The following is a 20371-nucleotide window of genomic DNA, read 5'->3' as shown; positions in this document are numbered from 1 at the left end:
CTCTATGGCATTGTACCCCATTGAAATCCCTCCCCAAAGTTTGCCCTCCTCAGGCTCCAACCCCCAAATCTCCAGTCATCCAGCCAGGGCTGGCAACCATATCCAAGGTCGATGAGAAGGCCCTAGGGCTACCAGCCTCCAAGCATCTGGAATTACAGCTAGAATTGCCAGTTATGTTTTGGGAAATACTTGGGAGATTTGGGGAGTGGAGCTGGGGAGGGTGGGGGTTTGAAGGGGGGAAGGACTCCAGTGGGGTATCATGCCACGTTCCATTTTCTCCAGGGGAACTGATCTTTGTTGTTTGGAGATCAGTTGTAATAGAGGGAGACCTCTAGGTGCCACCTGGAGGTTGGTGACCCTAAATTTGATCTCCAGACAACAGAGATCACTGATCAGTTCCTCTGGAGAAAATGGCAGCTTCAGAAGGTGAACTCTGGGGCTTTATACCCCACTGAGGTCCCTCCCCTCCTCAAACCCTGCCCTCCCCAACCTCCACCTTAAAATCTTCAGGAATTTCCCAACCCAACAACTCTAGTGTTTATTAACTATTGCTAGGCAGGCAAAGAAATATTAACTACAAGAACCATAGTGCTGTAGTAGTCAGAGTACTAAGAGGTTATGTTAAGAGCAGGGGTGGTCAAACTGAGGCTCGGGAGCCATGTGACTCTTTCACACATAGTGTGTGGCTCTCAAAGTCCCCATTTCCTTGTCGGTTGGTTTACATTTGTCTTTAATTCACTTATCCAAGCCAAACCAGCTGGCAGCTTGGAGAATGCATTTAAAGTTAAAGCTGCTTTCGTTCTACCTCTCCCTACTTCCCATCTATTTTCCTTCCTTCCTTCCTTCCTTCCTTCCTTCCTTCCTTCCTTCCTTCCTTCCTTCCTTCCTTCCTTCCTTCCTTCCTTCCTTCCTTCCTTATGTATCACAGCTCTCAAACCTCTGATGTTTATTCTATGTGGCTCTTATGTTAAGCAAATATGGCCACTCCTGCGTTAGAGTATTAAGTTCAAATACAGGGAGGCTGAGGTTTGAATCTCCACTCTGCCATAGAAGCTTGCTGGATGACCTCGGGCCAGTTGCACAGTCTGAGCCTGCCTGGTCTACCTCACAGGGTTGTTGTGATGCTTTAAAAAAAGGAGCTGAGGATGTAAAGAATTTTGGGGAGGAGAGCAGAGCATTTATTTTATTTCGGTAGATTTATATTCTGCCCTTTCCCAAATGGGCTCAGGGCAGATTACATCCAAATAAAACCAGTCAAAAACCAGCATGCATAAACCAACAAACAAAAAATTAAAATAGATGTATAGCTGAAATAATTAACATTTGTGAGAGGAGGGATGCATACTATGCATGCTATGCTGCCAGATCTTATTTACTTTTGACTTGCCTGATGTATATAAGCAGTGAGTTATGTCTTTCCGGGAATGCCTGCTCTTCATTGTTAAAAAACAATGAAAGCTGGTTTGAAATACTGTTTGTACATATCTGCTTTACATCTACCACACTATATTTCCAATTTATCTTGTATTTGTTTTTATGCTTCTGGAGAGATCGTGCTGTCCCCTATACGGAAGCATTGCTGTTTCTTTGTTGTTTGGCTTAGTAATAAAAGCAATAATAATTGTAAAAAGAGTTTGGTAGCACCTCAAAGACTAACAAAGTCTGCGGCAAGGTCTAGGAACCTTCCTGAGACACTGTTCGCTGAAGTGAGCCGTGACCCAAGAAAGCTGCTATCCTGTCACAAATTTTCTTAAGGCTTTACGGCGCTCCCGGACTCTTGCTCTTTTCTACCATTCTTGTTAAATGGAATGTCTCTCTGTGAAAGACGGTGTTGAGCTTTATTGCTGTCATGAGCCGCTAACCAAAGATACCAGCTACAGCTCTCCTCAAGGAAAGCAAGCAGCCGTCTCCGTCGGAACGAAGTTTGAGTCTAGCAGCCCCTTCAAGACTTAACAGTTTGCTTCTGGGTCTAAAGCTTCCGTGGGCGTGAGCGTTTCTTCGGCTGCCCTGCGCGCGGAAGCTTCCACCCGGAACAAAACCCCTGTCGGTTTTCAAGGTGCCGCTAAACTCCCAACTTAAATCGCCTAATGATAATGTACTACAGCCCCGCCCTGAGAAGGGGCTTCAAAAGACGCTGCCAATGATGCCGGGCGAGGGGGAGAAAGATGGCGGAGGGGGGCGGAGTCTCGAGCCCTGTGGTAAGCGGCGTCTTCTCCTCCCCCTTTTCTCCTCCCCTCGGGGACGCCTCAGTCGGCGGGAGGGTGTTGCTGGCCACCCCCAAAGCCTTCTTCTCCTTGGGCGGGTCGCCCTCCTCTGCTGCTCGAGGGGGGCGGCCACGTTCCCTGGGGCGTCAACTGGCTCCCTTCGGTCGAAGTGAGGCAAGACTTGTTGGCGCCTTCAAGGCCGGCTCCCCCCACCCCCTTGGTTTCTGCGTGAGGCTTTCCTGAGAGGGAGAAGCGCGCTCCTTCAGCCTCTGGGTGCATCCTTGGGGGACGCGGGTTTCCCCCAGGGAAGGTGGGAGCTTTTAAACCAGAGGTGGCCAAGCTGTGGCTGTGTTTAAATGTGAATGCATTTAAAGTTAAAGTTGCTTTCTTTCCACCTCTCCCTCCTATTTGCTTTCCTCCTTCCCTGTCTTGAGGCTCTCAGACGTCTAATGTTCGTGTCTTGCGGCTCTCAGACATCCGACGTTTATTCTCTGTGGCTCTTAAGTTAAGCAAGTTTGGCCAACCCCTGTTTTAAATGGAGACAAGCAGCTGCCAGTCCCCACCTTGGGTGTGTTGACTCGGGAGTAAGCCCCCCACATGCTCACAGAGTTCTAAGGCAGGAGTAGCCAAACTTGCTTAATGTAAGAGCCACATAGAATAAATGTCAGATGTTGGAGAGCCGGAAGGAAGGAAATAGAGGGAGAGAGGAAGGAGGAAAGAAAGCAACTTTAACTTTAAATGCCTTAACCAAACCGCCGCCTGACTTGGAGAAGTGATTTACAAAGAGAAATGCCGTCTCTAAGCTGACTGATGGAGTGGAGGGGGCTTTGAGAGCTGCGCAATATGTGTGAAAGACCCACATGTGGCTCCTGAGCTGTAGTTTGGCCACCCCTGTTCTTAGGGACTTGTTAGTTCCCAGATTTTTTTATTTTTACTGTTTAAACCATTTGTTAGCAGCCTTTTTTCCCTTATGGAGCTCAAGGTGGTTTATGGTATAAATACTAATTATTTTAAAAGTTTATTAGCAGCTTTTGTTATGGAGCTCAAGGTGGCTTATGGCATAAATCAGGGCTGGCCAGTGGCTTGGAGAATGCATTTAAAATTGCTTTCTTTCCACCTGTCCCTCCCCTTCCCCTCTATTTCCTTCCTTTCTGCTCTCAAACATCTGAGGTTTTGTTCTATATGGCTCTTATGTCAAGCAAGTTTGGCCACCCTTGGTATAAGTAATAATTACACTGAAAACAGCAATAAATAAATTTAAAACATTTCTTAGCAGCCTTTCTTTCTTATGGAGCTGAATTTAGGACTGCTTTAATTAAATGCAGTCCTCAATAAAACCTTCTACAGCTGCCTCCCAAAGACTGTGGAGAGGTGATTTCCCCCTCCCCAGATGAATGAATGAAAAGCTCGAGGGCTGCGTCCTTCAACGTGGCTAGCTAAGCCCTGCTTGTTGCAGACTGAAATGTGGATTTTTTTTTTGAAGTACTCTGTTTTGATGGAATGTGGTGATGGAGCCCATGGGAGCAAGCTTGCTCATTTTGCTTCCTGGGAAAGGCATCCTAGTTCTGATTTAAGCAGCATGCTGCAGTACTGCAGTTTTAAGCTCTGCTCACAACCTGAGTTTGATCCCCGGTAGAAGCTGGGTTTTCAGGTAGCCTGCTCAAGGTTGACTCAGCCTTCCATCCTTCCGGGGTCAGTCAAATGAGTAACCAGCTTGCTGGGGGGAAAGCATAGATGACTGGGGAAGGCAATAGCAAACCACCCCGTAAAAAGTCTGCCGTGAAAACGTTGTGAAAGCAACGTCACCCCAGAGTCGGAAATGACTGGTGCTTGCACAGGGGGACTACCTTTACCTTTAGAATGCCTACAAGACAGGTAACATTCTCTATTAAAAAGGAAAGATGTGTGTTGCTCTCTTCATTAAATATACAGGGCTGGCCCTCCTGCTAGGCAAACTAGGCGGTTGTCTAGGGCGTCGGGAGGGTGGGGGCGGCAAATTTTTGAGGGTACATAACAGGGTTTTTGTTTGTTTTTTAAGCAGGGGCTCCTTTGTATAGTAGGCTACACCCCTCTGATGTAGCCGATCCTCCAGGAAGAAGAGCCCTGTAAGCTTTTGGAGGATTGGCTACCTCAGGGGTGTGTGGCCTAATATGTAAATGAGTTCTTGCTACAAGAAAAGCCCTGGGTATATATGCTTTTGAGAGTCAAAGGTCCAGTTGTCAGATAGGTGCTACTGAACATTAATCTAGCTGCCTTTGAGGAAGAAGTCCTACGGCGACTGCAGGAAGGAACCCCCTCCGGTATGTTGCAATTAACTTGCTGAGGGATGCTGACCAAATGCTATGCTATGCAGAGTCAGGCAATGGCAAACCATTTCTGTTTGCCTCTTGCCTTGAAAATGGCATGAGAGGTCACCATAACTCGGCTGGAAATTGACAGCACTCTCCATGCCTCGGATTTGGCAGACAGCTCCATCTCTCCAAGAGAGAGGTTATCAGTTTAGCCATAGTTAGGATCCTGCATATTTCATTTTGAGCCAGTTCCCTGGAAGGAGTTGGCAACAGGATGACACCCCCCCATATAATATTGTCTTTTGAACTAGATTCTAGAGGATTACTTTATGGCAGAAGAAGAACTTTTGCTTGACAAAACAGGTGAAGAGGATGAGATTGATCTTTACAATAACTTGACCTTCACTTCCTCAGGTAAGAGCTTAATTTCTCCATACCATCTCATTTAAAAATACTCAGCCTCATACAATAACGATGTCATACCGCTTCAGAAATATACTGTACAAATCTCAGTGAGAAAGTTGGGCCATAAATGAAGCAAATAAATAAGAGTGTTAGGTTCTCTTCAAAACATAGTAATCCTCCAATATAAAATATCCCTTGTGAACTGTGTTGAAGGTTCTTGACTGTGGATGCACCTAAGTGGTTTCTGCAGAACTTGTAAAAGTTTCTGGCTATGGCAAGATCTCAAGAAGTGACTGCGTGGAGCAGAAAAAGTGATTAAATAGAATGGTATAAAAAGTTAGAGTCCAGTGGCACCTTTAAGAGCAACCAAGTTTTATTTAATGTATGAGCTTTCATGGGCATGCACACTTGTGCATACGAAACCTCATGGAAACTCATACCTTGAATAAAACTTTGTCACTTTTAAAGGTCCCGCTGGACTCTAACTTGATTCAATTGCTTCAGTCCAACTGGACTGCTCACCTGGATCTAAAGGTGTCCAGGTAAAAGCGCTAGCATACTGCGTCAGAGCTGAACACTCTCAAATATGTGAGCTATTCACCTTCTATTCCAGTGTGATCCACCTAATCTTCAGTTTAAATTCTCTTAGCCCTTAGTGCAGTTTGGGTTCAGCATCCTAATGACATATCCATAATGTCTCTAGATCAGGGGTGTCAAACTCATTTTCTAGGAGGGCCAGATCTGGCATAAATGGGACTTTGTGGGGCCAAGCTAGGCGTGTCCTAAAATGTAAATACCAGATAGCAGAGATATAGACTTTATAGAGGACACAGGCCAACACAATTAAAGATATCATTTTTTTAACTTAAAATACAAACATACTTAATACTCTTACAATATTTTGTTTAAAACAAAAAGGGGGGGATAGTGGGATATTGCAATGCAATTTTAAAAATAAAACATCAAGGAAAAGCACAAGGATCACAGCAGAAATTTTTTTAAAAGCTCTCAGCCTGGAAAAACATGAAACGGCAAGGCATTGCAAGCCCTCCCCCCGGGGTCTACTCAGATTAGCAATGGCTTTCCCTTTGGCTGTGGGTTCCTAAGTTATAGTACCCTGTAGGTACCAGTTCTCACTTCATTGAGAACAGACAAAGCTGGCTCAAAGCATCAACTTGGTTTGCAATGACACAACTCCAGGAAGCTTCAGCTGGGAGATTCCTCTCCATTGAAACAGATAGACAAAGTTGGAGTAGATTTCCTGTTCACATCTGCTCTGCCCAGAAGCCTGAAAAGAAAACCCATTCTGTATTTTCTTTGCATCTTTGCTTTCAGCTTCAGCCTCTGCAAACAGAAGACAGAAGGAGCTGGGAATGTCGTAGGCAGTCTGGGAGCTTCACAGGGTGAGGGGGGGGGGGAGAGAGCTCCGCAGGCCTGGTTGAAGCCCTGGGGGGGGGGGCGGTTTGGCCTACAGACCACACGTTTGACACCCCTGCTCTGGATCACATGTCAGGCAGATCACCTTTGTGAAGCACAGAAAGGTACAGAAGTTGTGTGAACAAATCAGAGGTTGGTTTAGCCTAGAATTTTGACCAGGTGATTTTCTCTTCTGTGGTGCGGGATCTTAGCTGTGAACTTGCTGCATCCATGGTTGAGCCACAAATGACGTAAAAAAAAATCAAACTACAGTCTTCAGTCAGTCCAAGACCCCTGTTTTTCCTGTTGTCACTGTTTTGTTTTTCTTCCCGGCCCTCCTTCCCTCCCTCCTTCCTAAAGCCTATCTGGAGGAAAGTGAGGCAAAAACCTTGGCTGCAGATCCAGAAAAGGCTCCCGTGAATGGATTGGAAGAAGCGGTGCCTGCCGGGGAAGAGGTGGGCCATTCAGAAACAGCAGAGGAGCAGCTGATGCTAGAAGATGTGTCAGAAGATGAAAGCCATCACTCTGAGCCGGAGATTGTTTATGAAGCCATAGAGGAGTTAGGGGAGGAGGAGATGGACATGGCCGAACAGGAAGAGGATCCTACGGGGGAGGAAGCAGACGAACAGAACGACCTGGGAGACCCTGCTGTCATGAGAGCCGTGCGGGGCCAGTTTGCCTCAGAAGAAAGATGGCCTCCGAGTCTCCTCCACTCAGCCTCTTTGTCAGGCTTGTCTGACTGCCATGACCCTTCTCTTTCCGCATGGCGAAGTTACTGGGGTGGGGAAGGAAAGGTAATGGGGGGGGTCAATCATAGGGCGGGGGGGGGGGCGTTGGGAGTCTATGATCTAAGCTTTGCTGTGTCTGGAAAGTCTACAAGAGGTGCTTGAGGGTTTTTGACTTAGGATGGAGCTGGCCATGGGGTGAAGTACCTTGCCACAACAAAATGATCTTTGGTTGTAGTATAGATGTGTGACAGAGTAAGGAAGCTGAACAAAGCCGACTCAAGTAGCACCTTTTAAGACCAACAAAGTTTTATTCAGAATGTAAGCTTTCGTGTGCTCTGAGCACACTTCATTAGATCAGTAGGATGGAATGGCATGCAGTCCTAAATATAGAGAAAGTGGGCAGTGAATCAGCATGCAAAATCATGGAAGTGTCCCTTAGATTAAAAGAATCACAAGCCGGGCCTAGCGACTGCCAGCCTGTGCCCACTGGGCGAAAAACAACCAAAAACAGTAATAAACATCAGAATAGCACAGGGGTGGCCAACGGTAGCTCTCCAGATGTTTTTTGCCTACAACTCCCATCAACCCCAGCCATTGGCCATGCTGGCTGGGGCTGATGGGAGTTGTAGGCAAAAAAACATCTAGAGAGCTATCGTTGGCCACCCCTGGGATAGCAGATTGATGTCCATTAAGTATCCTGCAATAAATTAGAGTCTGCTCTGGGATAAAAGGAGAGCATAAGGAAGTTGTTAGGGGTAAAAGCAGAGGGCAGAAGTTGCCTTTGTTCCTTGTGAATGTTGTCTGTGTCTTATCACTGGAGGGAAATAGATCCAGGTGGGCAGTTTTATTCAGAATGTAAGCTTTCGTATGTATTCACACTTCATCAGGCAATGGAATGGGGTACAGTGAGCAGAGCTACATATAGCTGGTGGGCAGTGGTTAAGAATGCAACATGGTACAAAGTTAGAATCCAATGGCAAAACAGTGAAATTAACAAATTGAAAGAATATTTGGTCTGGATAGCATTTGCACGGGAAGCCAATTAAAGGTAATAAAATGTCTGTTAATCGCTCTATTGCTTGCAAGTCTGGGTTAAACAAAGGGCATGTTTTTCCAAGTGATACTTGTGTGAACAGGAAAAAGTAGGAAGAGACATATTTACAGGGTCTCTGTCTGCAACAGCAGGCAGTAGCATAACTCTTACTACCTAGATCCCCTAGAACCCTGACTCTTAGGAGTGCAGTCCTAACAGAGCTAACACCCTACTAAGCTCATTGATTGAGCTAAATAGGGAATTCTTGAGGAGTGATCTGTCCCCCATTTGGTGCATTGGTGGTGCAATATTGTGGTCTGTTCTTTTTTTCTGTTCTGGTCTTCAGAGAGAGGATTCTGGTGTACTTAACCGTAGGATTGCCAGCAGCCTTCCAGATTACGCTACTGATTACTTGGTAAGCATACAATCCTGACTTCTTCCTTTATAAATGCTTTGGGTCATAGAGAGCCAGTTTGGTGTAGTGGTTAAGTGAGTGGACTCTTATCTGGGAGAACCGGGTTTGATTCCCCACTCCTCCACTTGCACCTGCTGGAATGGCCTTGGGTCAGCCATAGCTCTGGCAGAGGTTGTCCTTGAAAGGGCAGCTGCTGTGAGAGCCCTCTCAGCCCCACCCACCTCACAGGGTGTCTGTTGTGGGGGGAGAAGATATAAGAGATTGTAAGCCACTCTGAGTCTCTGATTCAGAGAGAAGGGCGGGGTATAAATCTGCAATTCTTCTTCTTCTTCTTCTTCTTCTTCTTCTTCTTCTTCTTCTTCTTGGGTCCACAAGAGGAAATAAATGAGAAGCATTGGGAAGTATGCTTAGTTTGGGATTGACGAGAGAGGACTGTGCGTGGTGAGGTGGTTCCAGTTTCAGCAGAGCTGGGGAAAATGCAGATGAGGGCAATCAGGACAACTAAGGGGCTGGAACATCTCTCCTTTGAGGAAAGTTTGGAGAGCCTGGGACTCCTAAATTTAGAGCAGAGGTTTCTAAAGGGGGAGGGAACATAGAAGAGGTTTATAAAATAATGCATGAGGTAGAGAGCGGAGGGAGAACCTTTTCTCCTCTCAAAATATTAGAGCTCAAGGGCATCCAATGAAGTTCACGGGCAGTAGATTTAGGCGGGACAATCCAATGAAGTTCATGGGCAGTAGATTTAGGCGGGACAAAAATACTTTTTTACTCAAGTGAATAAAATGTGAAATTAATAACGCCGAAGGATGTAGTGATGGCCATAGGTATCAGCGGCTTTAAAAGGGGGATTGGACAGATTCATGGAGGATGGGCCTATCAGTGTTCATTAGCCATGGTGACTAAGGAGAACCTCCACATCCAGAAGCAGTAAACTTCTGCAATTACCGTGCCAGGACTCAGGAGGCAACGCTGGCTTAGGCCTCTGTGCTCTTGGTGGCCACTGTGTGAGACAGGACGCTGGACTAGATGATCTGATCCAGTAGGGCTCTTAAGTTCAACAGCCTGCTTCTCTCACCTTTGCGCTTTTTCCATCCATACCTTTATTGGATTAATCTCTCCAGAATAATTGCTTTGAGGCAGCTTCAAAATCCGATTTGTGGAACTCAGCACTGAGACGTACCTCATCCCGAAATCTGATGGAGGTGAGCATTGCTTTGCACCCTTGCTTTTTCCCCCCAGAGCTGAATTAGGGAACAAAACTTCCTTGTACTGATTTGACGAGAGAAATCAGACTAAGGCTGATGTGCCTGGTTACTTGAGAGTAGCCTAGAGGCTGGTTTTTTTCAAGTTCGCCAAGTCATTAAGCCTTTGGTGCGTGGAGTTCAAGAAGACTGACATTTGACATGTCCTTTGCAAGTGGAAGCTCAGATAGGTAGGGGGTGAAAAACTCATGTAAAATCCCCTGTCTAATGCTAGCATTGTAGAAAGTCTAGGGGAGCAGAATACAAAAATAAATCTTGGTAGTAGAAAATGTAGCTAACTAGCTTAGAAATATTGCCTGTCCTATTGAGTTTGGAATCTGTCCTGCAAAAAGTAACATCTTTCCATCTTCTGAGAGTCTCCTACTCTTGTAACATCCACGTTTGGCATGCTATTACGTAGAGGGCTGCCACACCAGAAACACCTCATCTGATGAAATTTAACAACTACTATTGGTTGTCTCTCGTGCCTTATGCCGGGGGTCCCACCACGGTGCCCATGGGCACTGTGATGTCTGCTGACACTTTTCTTGGTGCCCACCAAGCTGCCACCAAGGGACTTTCTGTATGCGTAAAGTTAAGCTGTGGCAGCCATTTTGTGGCTGCATCTTCCACACTCTGTCAGAATCCCAAAGGTGCCCACAGATTCAAAAAAGGCTGGGTGGGCATCTCTACCTTTGGGACTAGACAGGGCTTCTGCCATGGCCCACAGCAACCGAGAGCCAGTTTAGTGTAGTGGTTAAGTGTGCGGACTCTTATCTGGGAGACCCGGGTTTGAGTTCCCACTCCTCCACTTGCAGCTGCTGGAATGGCCTTGGGTCAGCCAGAGCTCTAGCAGAGCTGTCCTTGAAAGAGCAGCTGCTGTGAGAGCCCTCTCAGTCCCACCCACCTCACAGGGTGTCTGTTGTGGGGGGAGAAGATATAGGAAATTGTAAGCTGCTCTGAGTCTCTGATTCAGGGAGAAGGGCGGGGTATAAATCTGCAATTCTTCTTGATTCCACAGCTGCAGACAATTTACGGAGAAGCTTCTCCCCTCAAGCGCTCGGCCTTCCGTGGGAGGTCCCGTAAGCCCTCTTCCCAGCGCTTCATGCGGCCGGTAAATGGAATCCTTGAAAGCTTATTCCTCCTCATATCTTTAATCCTTGCTGTCTTCACTCTATCTTCACCTTTGGATCCTGTCCTCTCTAATTTATTTTCTTCATTTGTACACCCCCTTACTCTGCAATGTGGACTTAGGTGGCTTACATAATTTCCCTCTCTTCCATTCTATCCTCACATCAATGTTATAAGGTGGGTTAGGCATGCACCTGGCCAGAGCTTTCATGGCAGAGTGGGGATTCGAACCTGGTTCTCTCATAACCTAGTCCAGGGGTGGCCAGACTGTGGATTGGGAGCCACATGTGGCTCTTTCACGCATATTGTGTGGTTCTCGAAGCCCCAACCACCACGTTGGCTGACTTGGAGAAGGCATTTGTCTCTTTAAAATTACTGAGCCAAGCCAGCTGGCGGCTCAGAAAATGCATTCAAGGTTAAAGTTGCTTTTTTTCTAGGCTTCCCTTCCTCCATCTGATGTTTATGTCTCGTGGCTCTCTAACATCTGACATTTATTCTGTGAGACTCAAGAAAATTTGGCCACCCCTGTCCTGTCTAATCTGACCCTAACCATTGCACCATGCTGGCTATTCTGTCCTGAGGACAAGAGTTGTTTGGGTGTATCTCTTAGGAAGCTACTTTTCTTGTATTTTCTAACGTTCAACTATAGTAAGAAACATCACTAACTTTGCTGGAGCAGCTGCCTGTGTCTTTCCTTTGCTACTGCTTGCTAATAGAAAATCTCTTGTCTCCACAGCAGTCTCCCATGATGCCTTCTATGCGATCGCCATATCCATTCACACCACCCCGCAGGACACGGTGCACGTTTAGCCTTAATCGGGTAATGCAACGTGTTAGCTTTTACTATGGACCAGTAGCAGTTGTGGTGACAGTTGGCTCCTTGGAAGTAGAAACCTGACATTCATGCGAGTTGCCATTTTTGAGTGATGAAAAAGAGGTTGTGACCAGTAGGGGAACTCTTCCTCATTTTAGGAAAGGGTAAAACCAGTAATAGCCCTGACTTGGATGGCTTAGGCCAGCCCGATCTCATCCGCTCTCAGAAGCTAAGGGTCGGCACTGGGTTGTTAGAGATGTTAGACAGACCACCTAGGAAGACCAGGATTGCTACGCAGATAATGGCAAACCACCTCTGAAACTGTCTTGCTTTGAAAGCCCTCCAGGGGTTCCAGCTGGCTCGGCATCGGGGGTGTGGCCTAACATGCAAGTGAGTTCCTCCTGGGCTTTTTCTACTGAAAAAAGCCCTGTGTGAAACAATGGTGGTGTCAGGGGATGTGGCCTAATATGCAAATGAGTTCTTGCTGAGCCTTTTCTACAAAAAGTCCTGCCAGAAACATTAATGTCACGTTTACAGAAAGTAACCTCTGTTTAGGAGCAAGGTTATAATTTCAGATTGAGGCATGGGAATAAGTGATTTGGATTCAAAGTTAGTAAAACATAACAGGAGTACCTAACTTGCTTCCTTTGCTCAGCAGGATTTTAGGTGTCAACAGTCTCCTGTGTTAATTTTGACCTATTATGTCCCAAATACCTGGCCGTAGGACATTCAGATACCTGCCAGCTTCTACATAAGCCTGCCTATACATTAAGAACTTAAAGCCTTGATGCTGGCTGGGATTTTTTTGAGCAGGAACACGGCTTGCTTGGCGTTAGGGGGTGTGGCCAGATATACCAATGAGTTCCTGCTGGTATTTTTCTGCAAGAAAAAGCCCTGGATTCTAGCAGTGACATGGCCCATCTATTACAATATCATGGTCCGTTTGTAAAAAAAAAGCCCTGTGCAAAACAATGGTGATGTCGGGCCTAATATGCAAATAGCCTAATATGCAAATAAGTTCCTGCAGGTCTTTGTCTGCAAAAAAAGTCCTGGATGCTAGCAGTGACATGGCCCATCTGTTACAATATTATGGTCTATTGTTTATGGAACACCCTCCCAAAATTCAGTTGCTTGGTGACCTCTTTCTCCTAGTTGGCAGGTGGAGGTGGGCTTGCATGTGGAACCTCTTTATGGAATACATTATATACGGAGTTTTGTATATAGATTCTGTTCAGCTGCTGTCTTTCTTTCTTTCCGCCCAGACATCGGGCTATGCTTCACCCTCCTTTAGACCCTGGTTTTCAAACGTCAATAGCCCAACCTGGCCTCTGAGTCGCTCTCTTGATCCTCTGCTCTTCAGCCCATCAGCTAGCAGCCAACAGAAGTTCAGGTATGGTGGGGCCAGGGGTAGGATGTTGAGTCTCCCAGCTTGGCTTTTTGAATATGACTGATGTGACTGTGCTGCTTCCAAGCCTTTGGATGCAAGTGATATGTTGGTTAGAGCTGTGGTCAGTTCATTTTCTGGATGGTTTGGGGAACTTTAGTCATGAGCAGGACTTTAAAAAAAAAAAAAAGCAGGAACACTCAGGAACGCAGTCTCAGCTGGCTTGGCATCAGGGGGTGTGGCCTAATATGTAAATGAGTTCCTGGTCATGAGAGTTCCTGAACCACCTTGTAGATCTTTTTGCTGTGGCTCAGCATGTCAAGCAGATGCTCAGTGGTACAGCATTTGCTTGGCATGCAGAAGGTCCCAGGTTCAGTCCCCCAGCAACTCCAGTTAAAAAATCTGGCAGTACTTGATGTGACACTGGAGCAGGGCCGGGTTAACAATTAGGCCAAGTAGGCACTGGCCTATGAGCCCCCACGCCTTTAGGGGCCCCGGGATGGCTTTTCCCCTGGGTTTTTCCCCTGCTTGTAGCCCTCCCAGCGTGCATGCACAGCTAGCAACTGAGCTGCTCTTCTACCCAACTTTCCTGGCACAGCTGCTACTGGAGTCATCACCAAGTTTTCCTCTCTCTGCCTCCCCCCCCACAGTTTTGTCAATGGGGCTTTTGAGAAGGTGCCTGCAGGCACAGTAGGGACCGCAGGTGGCAGGGCAGGTGCTCGAACTCTGAGATAATTTGCAAAGAGGGCCCTGAGGTTTTGACTGCCTAAGGGCTTCCACAGAGTTTAATCCGGCACTGCACTGGAGAGCCACTGCCAGTTTGGGTAGACAATACTGACTTGACCAAAGAGGTCTGATTTTAGTATAAGGCAACTTCATGTGTTCATGCATGCCACAGTCAAAGAAGAGGGGAAGACCATTGTGAGGGGCGGGGCGGGGCTCAGTCTTAGAGCATTTGCTTGCCATGCAGAAAGTCCCAGGTTCAATCCTTGGCTTTTCCTGTTAAAGAATCTTCCAGCAGGTTAAGTGTGAAAGACCTCTGCACTGAGACCCTGGAGAGCCACTGCCAGTCTGGGTAGACAGTACTGACTCGATAGACCCCTCAAAAAAGTCTGCTTTAGTGCAAGGCAGCTTGCTGTGTTCATGCGTTGGTCAGTATTCTTGAACGCCTTGTAGAATGGCCTGTCTGAGGTCATGAAGGCTCCTGCTGTCATGGCTTTCCACAAGCTATGCAAAACTAAATTATTCAAGCAGGCCTTTCTACACAGGCAGTAGAGTGGCACTGTTCTAAATGGGTCTATATCGGGGTGGCCAACGGTAGCTCTCCAGATGTTTTTTGCCTACAACTCCCATCAGCCCCAGCCAGTATGGCCAATGGCTGGGGCTGCTGGGAGTTGTAGGCAAAAAACATCTGGAGAGATACCAAAGCCACCCCTGGTTTATATTACTGTGTACGGTTTCTTGAACTAGGATCCTGTGATGGGATTTTGCATCATTTAATGTGTCACGTTAATACTTATGCTTTGCTTCAGTTCTGTTTTTAGACTTCTGGTTAGTTCTAGAACCCTAACACTATTGCATTGTCTTTTTTTGTTTAATTTTTAATAATCATTAACAACAACAAAGAAGATGTACAATGTAGACAATGATAAAACACAAAGGCAAAAACAGTAACCCATTTACAGAAGACAAGTACTGATTAATATAAGAAGATTTTGCGATATATGGAGCGTTTTGCAAGCGAATCCGTATAAAAAGGATCATTGTCTATTTTCTCAAGGATAGGGGACACTTAGCTATAAAATTTAGTTGAGCTTGATACAGATCGACTTGATTTAAACTTGCTGAAATTTTGTCCATAATTATTTGGTCCCAAACCTTGAATAGCCAAGTTTCAATTGTCAAAGCTTTGGTATTTTTGCATTGAATGAGCTAATACTAAAATAAAAATAAAAATACTATTGTGCTGTCAAATGTCTCATCCATCAATTGTATTGACTCACCCTAATATAATCTGCCTTGAGTCCATTGAGAGGGGTGGATTATAAATAAATTTAATTAAAAAAAAATAACCATGCAGGCCAGGCAGGTGTTTTGCTACTTGAAGGGCCTTTTAAACCCCTGGTTCTCTTGGGATGCAGGCTCAAGAATATTTCTGCCCAAGGCACTCTGCTCTTTGCTCTCCTGGGCCTATTCCTCTGCTGCTGGAAAGGATGGGAATTGGTTCCCACTGCTTCATTCTCATCTCCTGTTCTTTCACAGCTTGGCCAATGCCATGACTCAGCTGCACCCCCTGCATCAGCGGATCCTGACTCAAAGGCAACAGCGAGGGGGAGACCAGAGGTGAGGGGAGTTCAAGGGAAAGCGGAATGCATCTGGATAGATAGGCATGTGTTTGGGAAGCATGTACAGCTGAAGTTCCAGCGGGTGGGCCAGCTTGCTGCAGAAGTCTTGGGGAGCTTTACAGATTTTATTGCAACATGGAATCCATTTCATCCGGTGGCCCATTTAACCTTACTAGGGAGCAGATACGCATGCAAGGGAGGAGGGAAGAGACGGTCACTAGTGTCAGTGGGCCATGAATAGGGTTGTCAGGTCTGGGGTGTGAAATACTTAGAGATTTGTAGGGGGGTGGAGTTTGGGGCGGGGAGAGACCTCAGCAGGGTGTATAACAGGGTTGGCCAACTGGCTCGGGAGCCACATGTGGCTCTTTCACACATATTGTGTGGCTCTTGAAGCCCCCACAGCCCTGTCAGCTAGCTAGGAGGAGCTTGCTTAGCATAACAGAAATGGCTAAATGTCTAGTAAGCTGCTCAGCCTAACCTACGTCACAGGATGGTGGCTGCGAGTACGAAGGGGGAGGGAAAAAAAGTGTTTGAAAGCTGCTTTTTAACCCTGTTGGGGAGAAAAGGGTAAATTTTAGGTATACATTATGACTGACATTTATTCTGTGTGGCTCTTGCGTTAAGCAAGTTTGGCCACCCCTGGTGTATAACCACAAAGTCCATTCTCCAAAGCAGCCATTTTCTCCAGGGGAACTAATTTTGGTCATATCGAGATCAATTGTAATAGTGGGAGATCTCCAGGTGCCACCAGGTGGCTGACAGTCCTAGCCACAACATGTAAGAAGTACGACACTTCTGTTTTTAAAAAAACAACACTAAGATACGAATGATTTTGCACAGAAGTTTCCTAATGTTACTGTTTGCAACTCTCCCCACTCTTCACAACTGTCTGTTTAAATAGGCATATTTGGAATAGGCTTGAGCTTGTTCAAGTTTTATCCCATAAGAAAACTTTCTGTCCTTTAAGTTGCTGCTGAGTTCTTTAAAAAAAAACAAACCAGAAGTGGCTAAATGTCTATATGAAGTAGTGGTAGAACTTTGGACTGGAATCTGGGAGGCGCAGGTTTGAAGCCCCATTTTCCCGACGGGAGCTCACTGTGTGACCTGGAGTAAGCTGCTCAGCCTAACCTACATCACAGGATGGTGGTTGCGAGTATGAAGGGGGGAGAAAAAAAGTGTTTGTAAGCTGCTTTTAAATCCTTTCGGGGAGAAAAGGGCATAATAACATGTTCTAGGGTACCATTCACATGGTAGATAAAATGGCCCAGTTCTGGGATTGAGTGTGTATCCTTGATCGAATTTGGGTTTAAGAGCCATTCTGAAATTTTAGGTATACATTATGATTGAAAATGTTGAGGGGAGGGGGGAGAACCATTTATTTTGAAGCGGTTTGTTGTGACCTGAGCCAGTGGCAGAAAAGTGAATCTGTCCCTTGCTGCCTTTAACTCTGTGTGGGATCGAGCCCAACCCGATGGAAGCAGGAGATTGGCTCAAATTTTTTTTCCTGAGCTAGTCTTTCTCTCTTTCTCTCAAAGAATCCCCTCTATGGAACCTCAGCCTCCGGAGACAGATCCTTATAGGGCCCTCATGACTTCACTGGAAAAGGACTGGGTAATAAAAGTGCAGATGATGCAGCTACAGAGTGAAAACCCCCAGAGGGACGACTACTACTATCAGGTGAGAGCTGGAAAGGTAAAAATTCATAATCTGGGTGATGTTGATAGAGGTAGGAAAATTGGAGACTGAAGGGAACTTCAGTGTGGCAGCTGTAAGGTTTTTGCTTTGGGTTTTGTGACTGTAAGTTTAAGACTAATTTACACCAGAGATTATAAATGGTTCTCCCTGGCGGTTTGCTTATTACAATTTAATGCATCCTCCCCAGGAGCTGTAGGTGGCATACCTGGTTATCCCCTGCTCCAGGGGTGTCAAACTCATTTGTTATGAGGGCCAGATCTGACATAAATGAGACCTTGTTGGGCTGAGCCATGTTGGGCTGGGCTGTGTGTATACCTATTTAAGATTAGGTAGCAGAAATATAAACTTTATAAAGGACACAGGCAAACACAATTAACTATATATATTTTTTTAAAAACTTAAAATAAAACATGCTTAAAGCATTAGCACTCGTTGGTCTTAAAGGTGCTTTCTTTGTATCTCTCCCATGGGATCCAGGGAACTGGACACAGGAAGCTCTGGCTCTTTCCTTCCTTCCCCAGGGGGCCAGAAGGGGGAGGAGCCTCAGCCAGTAGAAGGAAGAGAGGCTTGGCTCAGTAGCTCTGCTGTGCAATTGAGAGAGCTTGGCAAAGCAAGCTCTCCTTCCTCCCCCCTTCTTCCTCAAGGGAGGAGTCTCTGCCGATGGGGAAAACAGAGGCTTTGCTCTGTAGCTCCTGTGTTGTTGAGCAAGCCTTGCAAAGCAAGCTGTAATGCAGAAGGAAGCAAGAGAGAGGAAGAAGGAAGCAGATAATAACCAGTTGCTCAGGGGTCTGATAGGAGCCTGATTCGGCCCTCAGGCCGGATGTTTGACACCCCGGGCCACATGTTTGACGCATATCCATATGACCTTGTGATTTAGATTAGGCTGAGAGTGAGTATCATTGGGCCAAGATGATCCAGCAGGGTTCATGGTTGACGAGGGATTTCAACCTGACTCTTCTGGGTTAGACTTGGCCCTGAAAAGCTGTGTGGTGTTTATTGGGGAGGGGGGGGGAATACAAATTATTTATTTACATTATTTATAGTCTGCTTTTCTCCCTGGGGCTGAATGCAGATTACAGAAAGCGAGGCAAAATACAAAGATGGAAAATTCAATAAACAATGAAATAGGATTAGGGTTGTGAAACCAGCATGGTCTCAAAAACAGAAACGGAAGCAAAGCATAGGTCGTTAACATGGTGCAAAATTACATAAAAGGTAAAAAAAGGTAAAGGTGTGCAAGCACTGAGTCATTACCAACCCAATGGATGACGTCCCATCAGGATGTTTTCCTGGACTTTTTACAGGGTGGTTTGCCATTGTCTTCCCCATTTATCTACCCTTTACCCCCAGCAAGCTGGGTACTCATTTTACCCACCTCGGAAGTATGGAAGGCTGAGTCAACCTTGAGCCGGCTACCTGAACCCACCTTCCCTGGAATCGAACTCAGGTCAGGAACAGAGCTTGGACTGCAGCTTACCACTCTGCACCACTGGGCTCTTCTTAAAATTACATAATAGGATCCAATTTGCAGCATACTGTATGCAGTAATATAGACCACAGTCCCTAATAATTTATCCAAGTAAATGAAAAAAGATTTTGTACAGCGGTGTACCCTAGAGCTTGTGCAGAAAAGCATTCTTGAATAATTCAGTTCTGCGTCGTGTGCAGAAAGCCAAGAGATTGGGAGCCTTCTGGACCTCCTCGGGCCAGCCTGTAGGTGGCACCCACAACAGAGAATCACAGGTGTAGGGACACTTGTTGATTTTGCCCATTTGCAGGTTGGCACCTGTAGAAGGCCTACTTGGGTGAGCGAAGGTGTCGTGGTGGAGCAGGGGGGGAGAGATAGTCTAGGACAGGGGTGGTCAAACTGCGACTCAGAAGCCACATGTGGCTCTTTCACACATATTGTGTGGCTCTCTAAGCCCCCACTACCCTGTTGGCCAGCTTGGAGAAGGCATTTCTCTCTTTAAATCACCTCGCCAAGCCAGCCGATGGCTTGGAGAACACATTTAAAGTTAAAAGTTGCTTTCTTTCCACTTCTCCCTCCCCCCATCTATTTACTTTCCTTCCTTCCTTGCGTCTCTCAAACATTTGATGTTCGTGTCTTGCGTCTCTCAAACATCTGACATTTATTCTATGTGTCTCTTACGTTAAGCAAGTTTGGCCATCCCTGGGCTAGTAGATAATGGGAGCCCAAGGCCGTGAAGGGCTTTTTATGCGATAGTCAATACTTTAAATTGAGCTCTGATACCAAAAAAACTGTTTCTTCCATGCTGTTTCCTCAGTCCTCTTCTCCCCTGCCACCACAACCAACCGTTTTGGCTCTTGTTCTCAACACTTTGTGCGTCTGTATCATAAGAACATAAGAGAAGCCATGTTGGGTCAGGCCAATGGCCCATCCAGTCCAACACTCTGTGTCATAACAGTGGCCAAAAAACCGCAAGTGCCATCAGGAGGTCCACCAGTGGGGCTAGAAGCCCTTCCACTGTACCCCTCCCCTAGCACAAGAATACAGAGCATCACTGCCCCAAAGTTTCAACAATAAACTGTGGCTAATAGCCACTGATAGACCTCTGATCCATATGCTTATCCAATCCGCTTTTGAAGCTTGCAGCCACCACCTCCTGTGGCAGTGAATTCCATGAGTTAATTGCCCATTTGGGTGAAGGACTTCCTTTTATCAGTTCTAACCCGACTGCTCAGCAATTTCATTGAATGCCCACGAGTTCTTGTATTGTGAGAAAGGGAGAAAAGTACTTCTTCTCTACTGTCTCCTTCTACTACCTTCTCTAGTATTGAAAAGCTTCAGCATGGTGTGAAAGCCTCGGTTTGCTCTGAAGGCTGAGAATACTTTCTAAAGGGGTCTCTTGGCCCTTTTGAGTCACTGAGCCTGGTCCGATCATTAAAATGTATTTATTGCTTTCAGTTTCTAACCCGCCCTCTCCACAAGTGGATTCAGGGCGGCTAACAATCCATTCAATTCAGGCAGTTATAATTACAATTTAAAATCAATAAAATACAATTACAATTTAAAAACATTCTATAGGCGGACTCACGTATCCTGATGGTGACCTTATACTAACCGTAGCTCTTCAGCAATGTGGGGTGGCGGTGGCGGTCCTCTCCCGGTTTAGATGCCGAAGGCCTGTCGAAACAGTTCAGTTTTGCAGGCCCTGCGGAAGGTAGAAAGAGCCCGCAGGGCCCTTATGGCCTCCAGGTGGGCATTCCGCATTTCTGGTCTTGCCACCGAGAAGGCCTGAGCTGATGCG

General features: G+C 46.2%; 1 protein-coding gene across 1 annotated transcript in view; it reads left to right on the top strand.

Annotated features, from left to right (window-relative positions):
* Positions 1–2103: 2103 nt before the first annotated feature.
* Positions 2104–20371, top strand: part of PATL2 (PAT1 homolog 2) — a 28507-nt gene continuing 10239 nt past the window's right edge. Inside the window, exons 1-10 of the mRNA XM_060260082.1 lie at positions 2104–2198; positions 4807–4909; positions 6677–7110; positions 8424–8492; positions 9614–9694; positions 10755–10847; positions 11601–11684; positions 12941–13068; positions 15325–15405; positions 16943–17084. Coding sequence (XP_060116065.1) covers positions 2166–2198; positions 4807–4909; positions 6677–7110; positions 8424–8492; positions 9614–9694; positions 10755–10847; positions 11601–11684; positions 12941–13068; positions 15325–15405; positions 16943–17084 — 1248 coding nt within the window. The 5' untranslated portion in view covers positions 2104–2165. The remainder of the gene's footprint in view (positions 2199–4806; positions 4910–6676; positions 7111–8423; positions 8493–9613; positions 9695–10754; positions 10848–11600; positions 11685–12940; positions 13069–15324; positions 15406–16942; positions 17085–20371) is intronic.

This window comes from Heteronotia binoei, chromosome 19, assembly GCF_032191835.1.
Source record: "Heteronotia binoei isolate CCM8104 ecotype False Entrance Well chromosome 19, APGP_CSIRO_Hbin_v1, whole genome shotgun sequence".
Classification (NCBI taxonomy): domain Eukaryota; kingdom Metazoa; phylum Chordata; class Lepidosauria; order Squamata; family Gekkonidae; genus Heteronotia; species Heteronotia binoei.
This window is presented reverse-complemented; position numbering and strand designations above follow the sequence as displayed.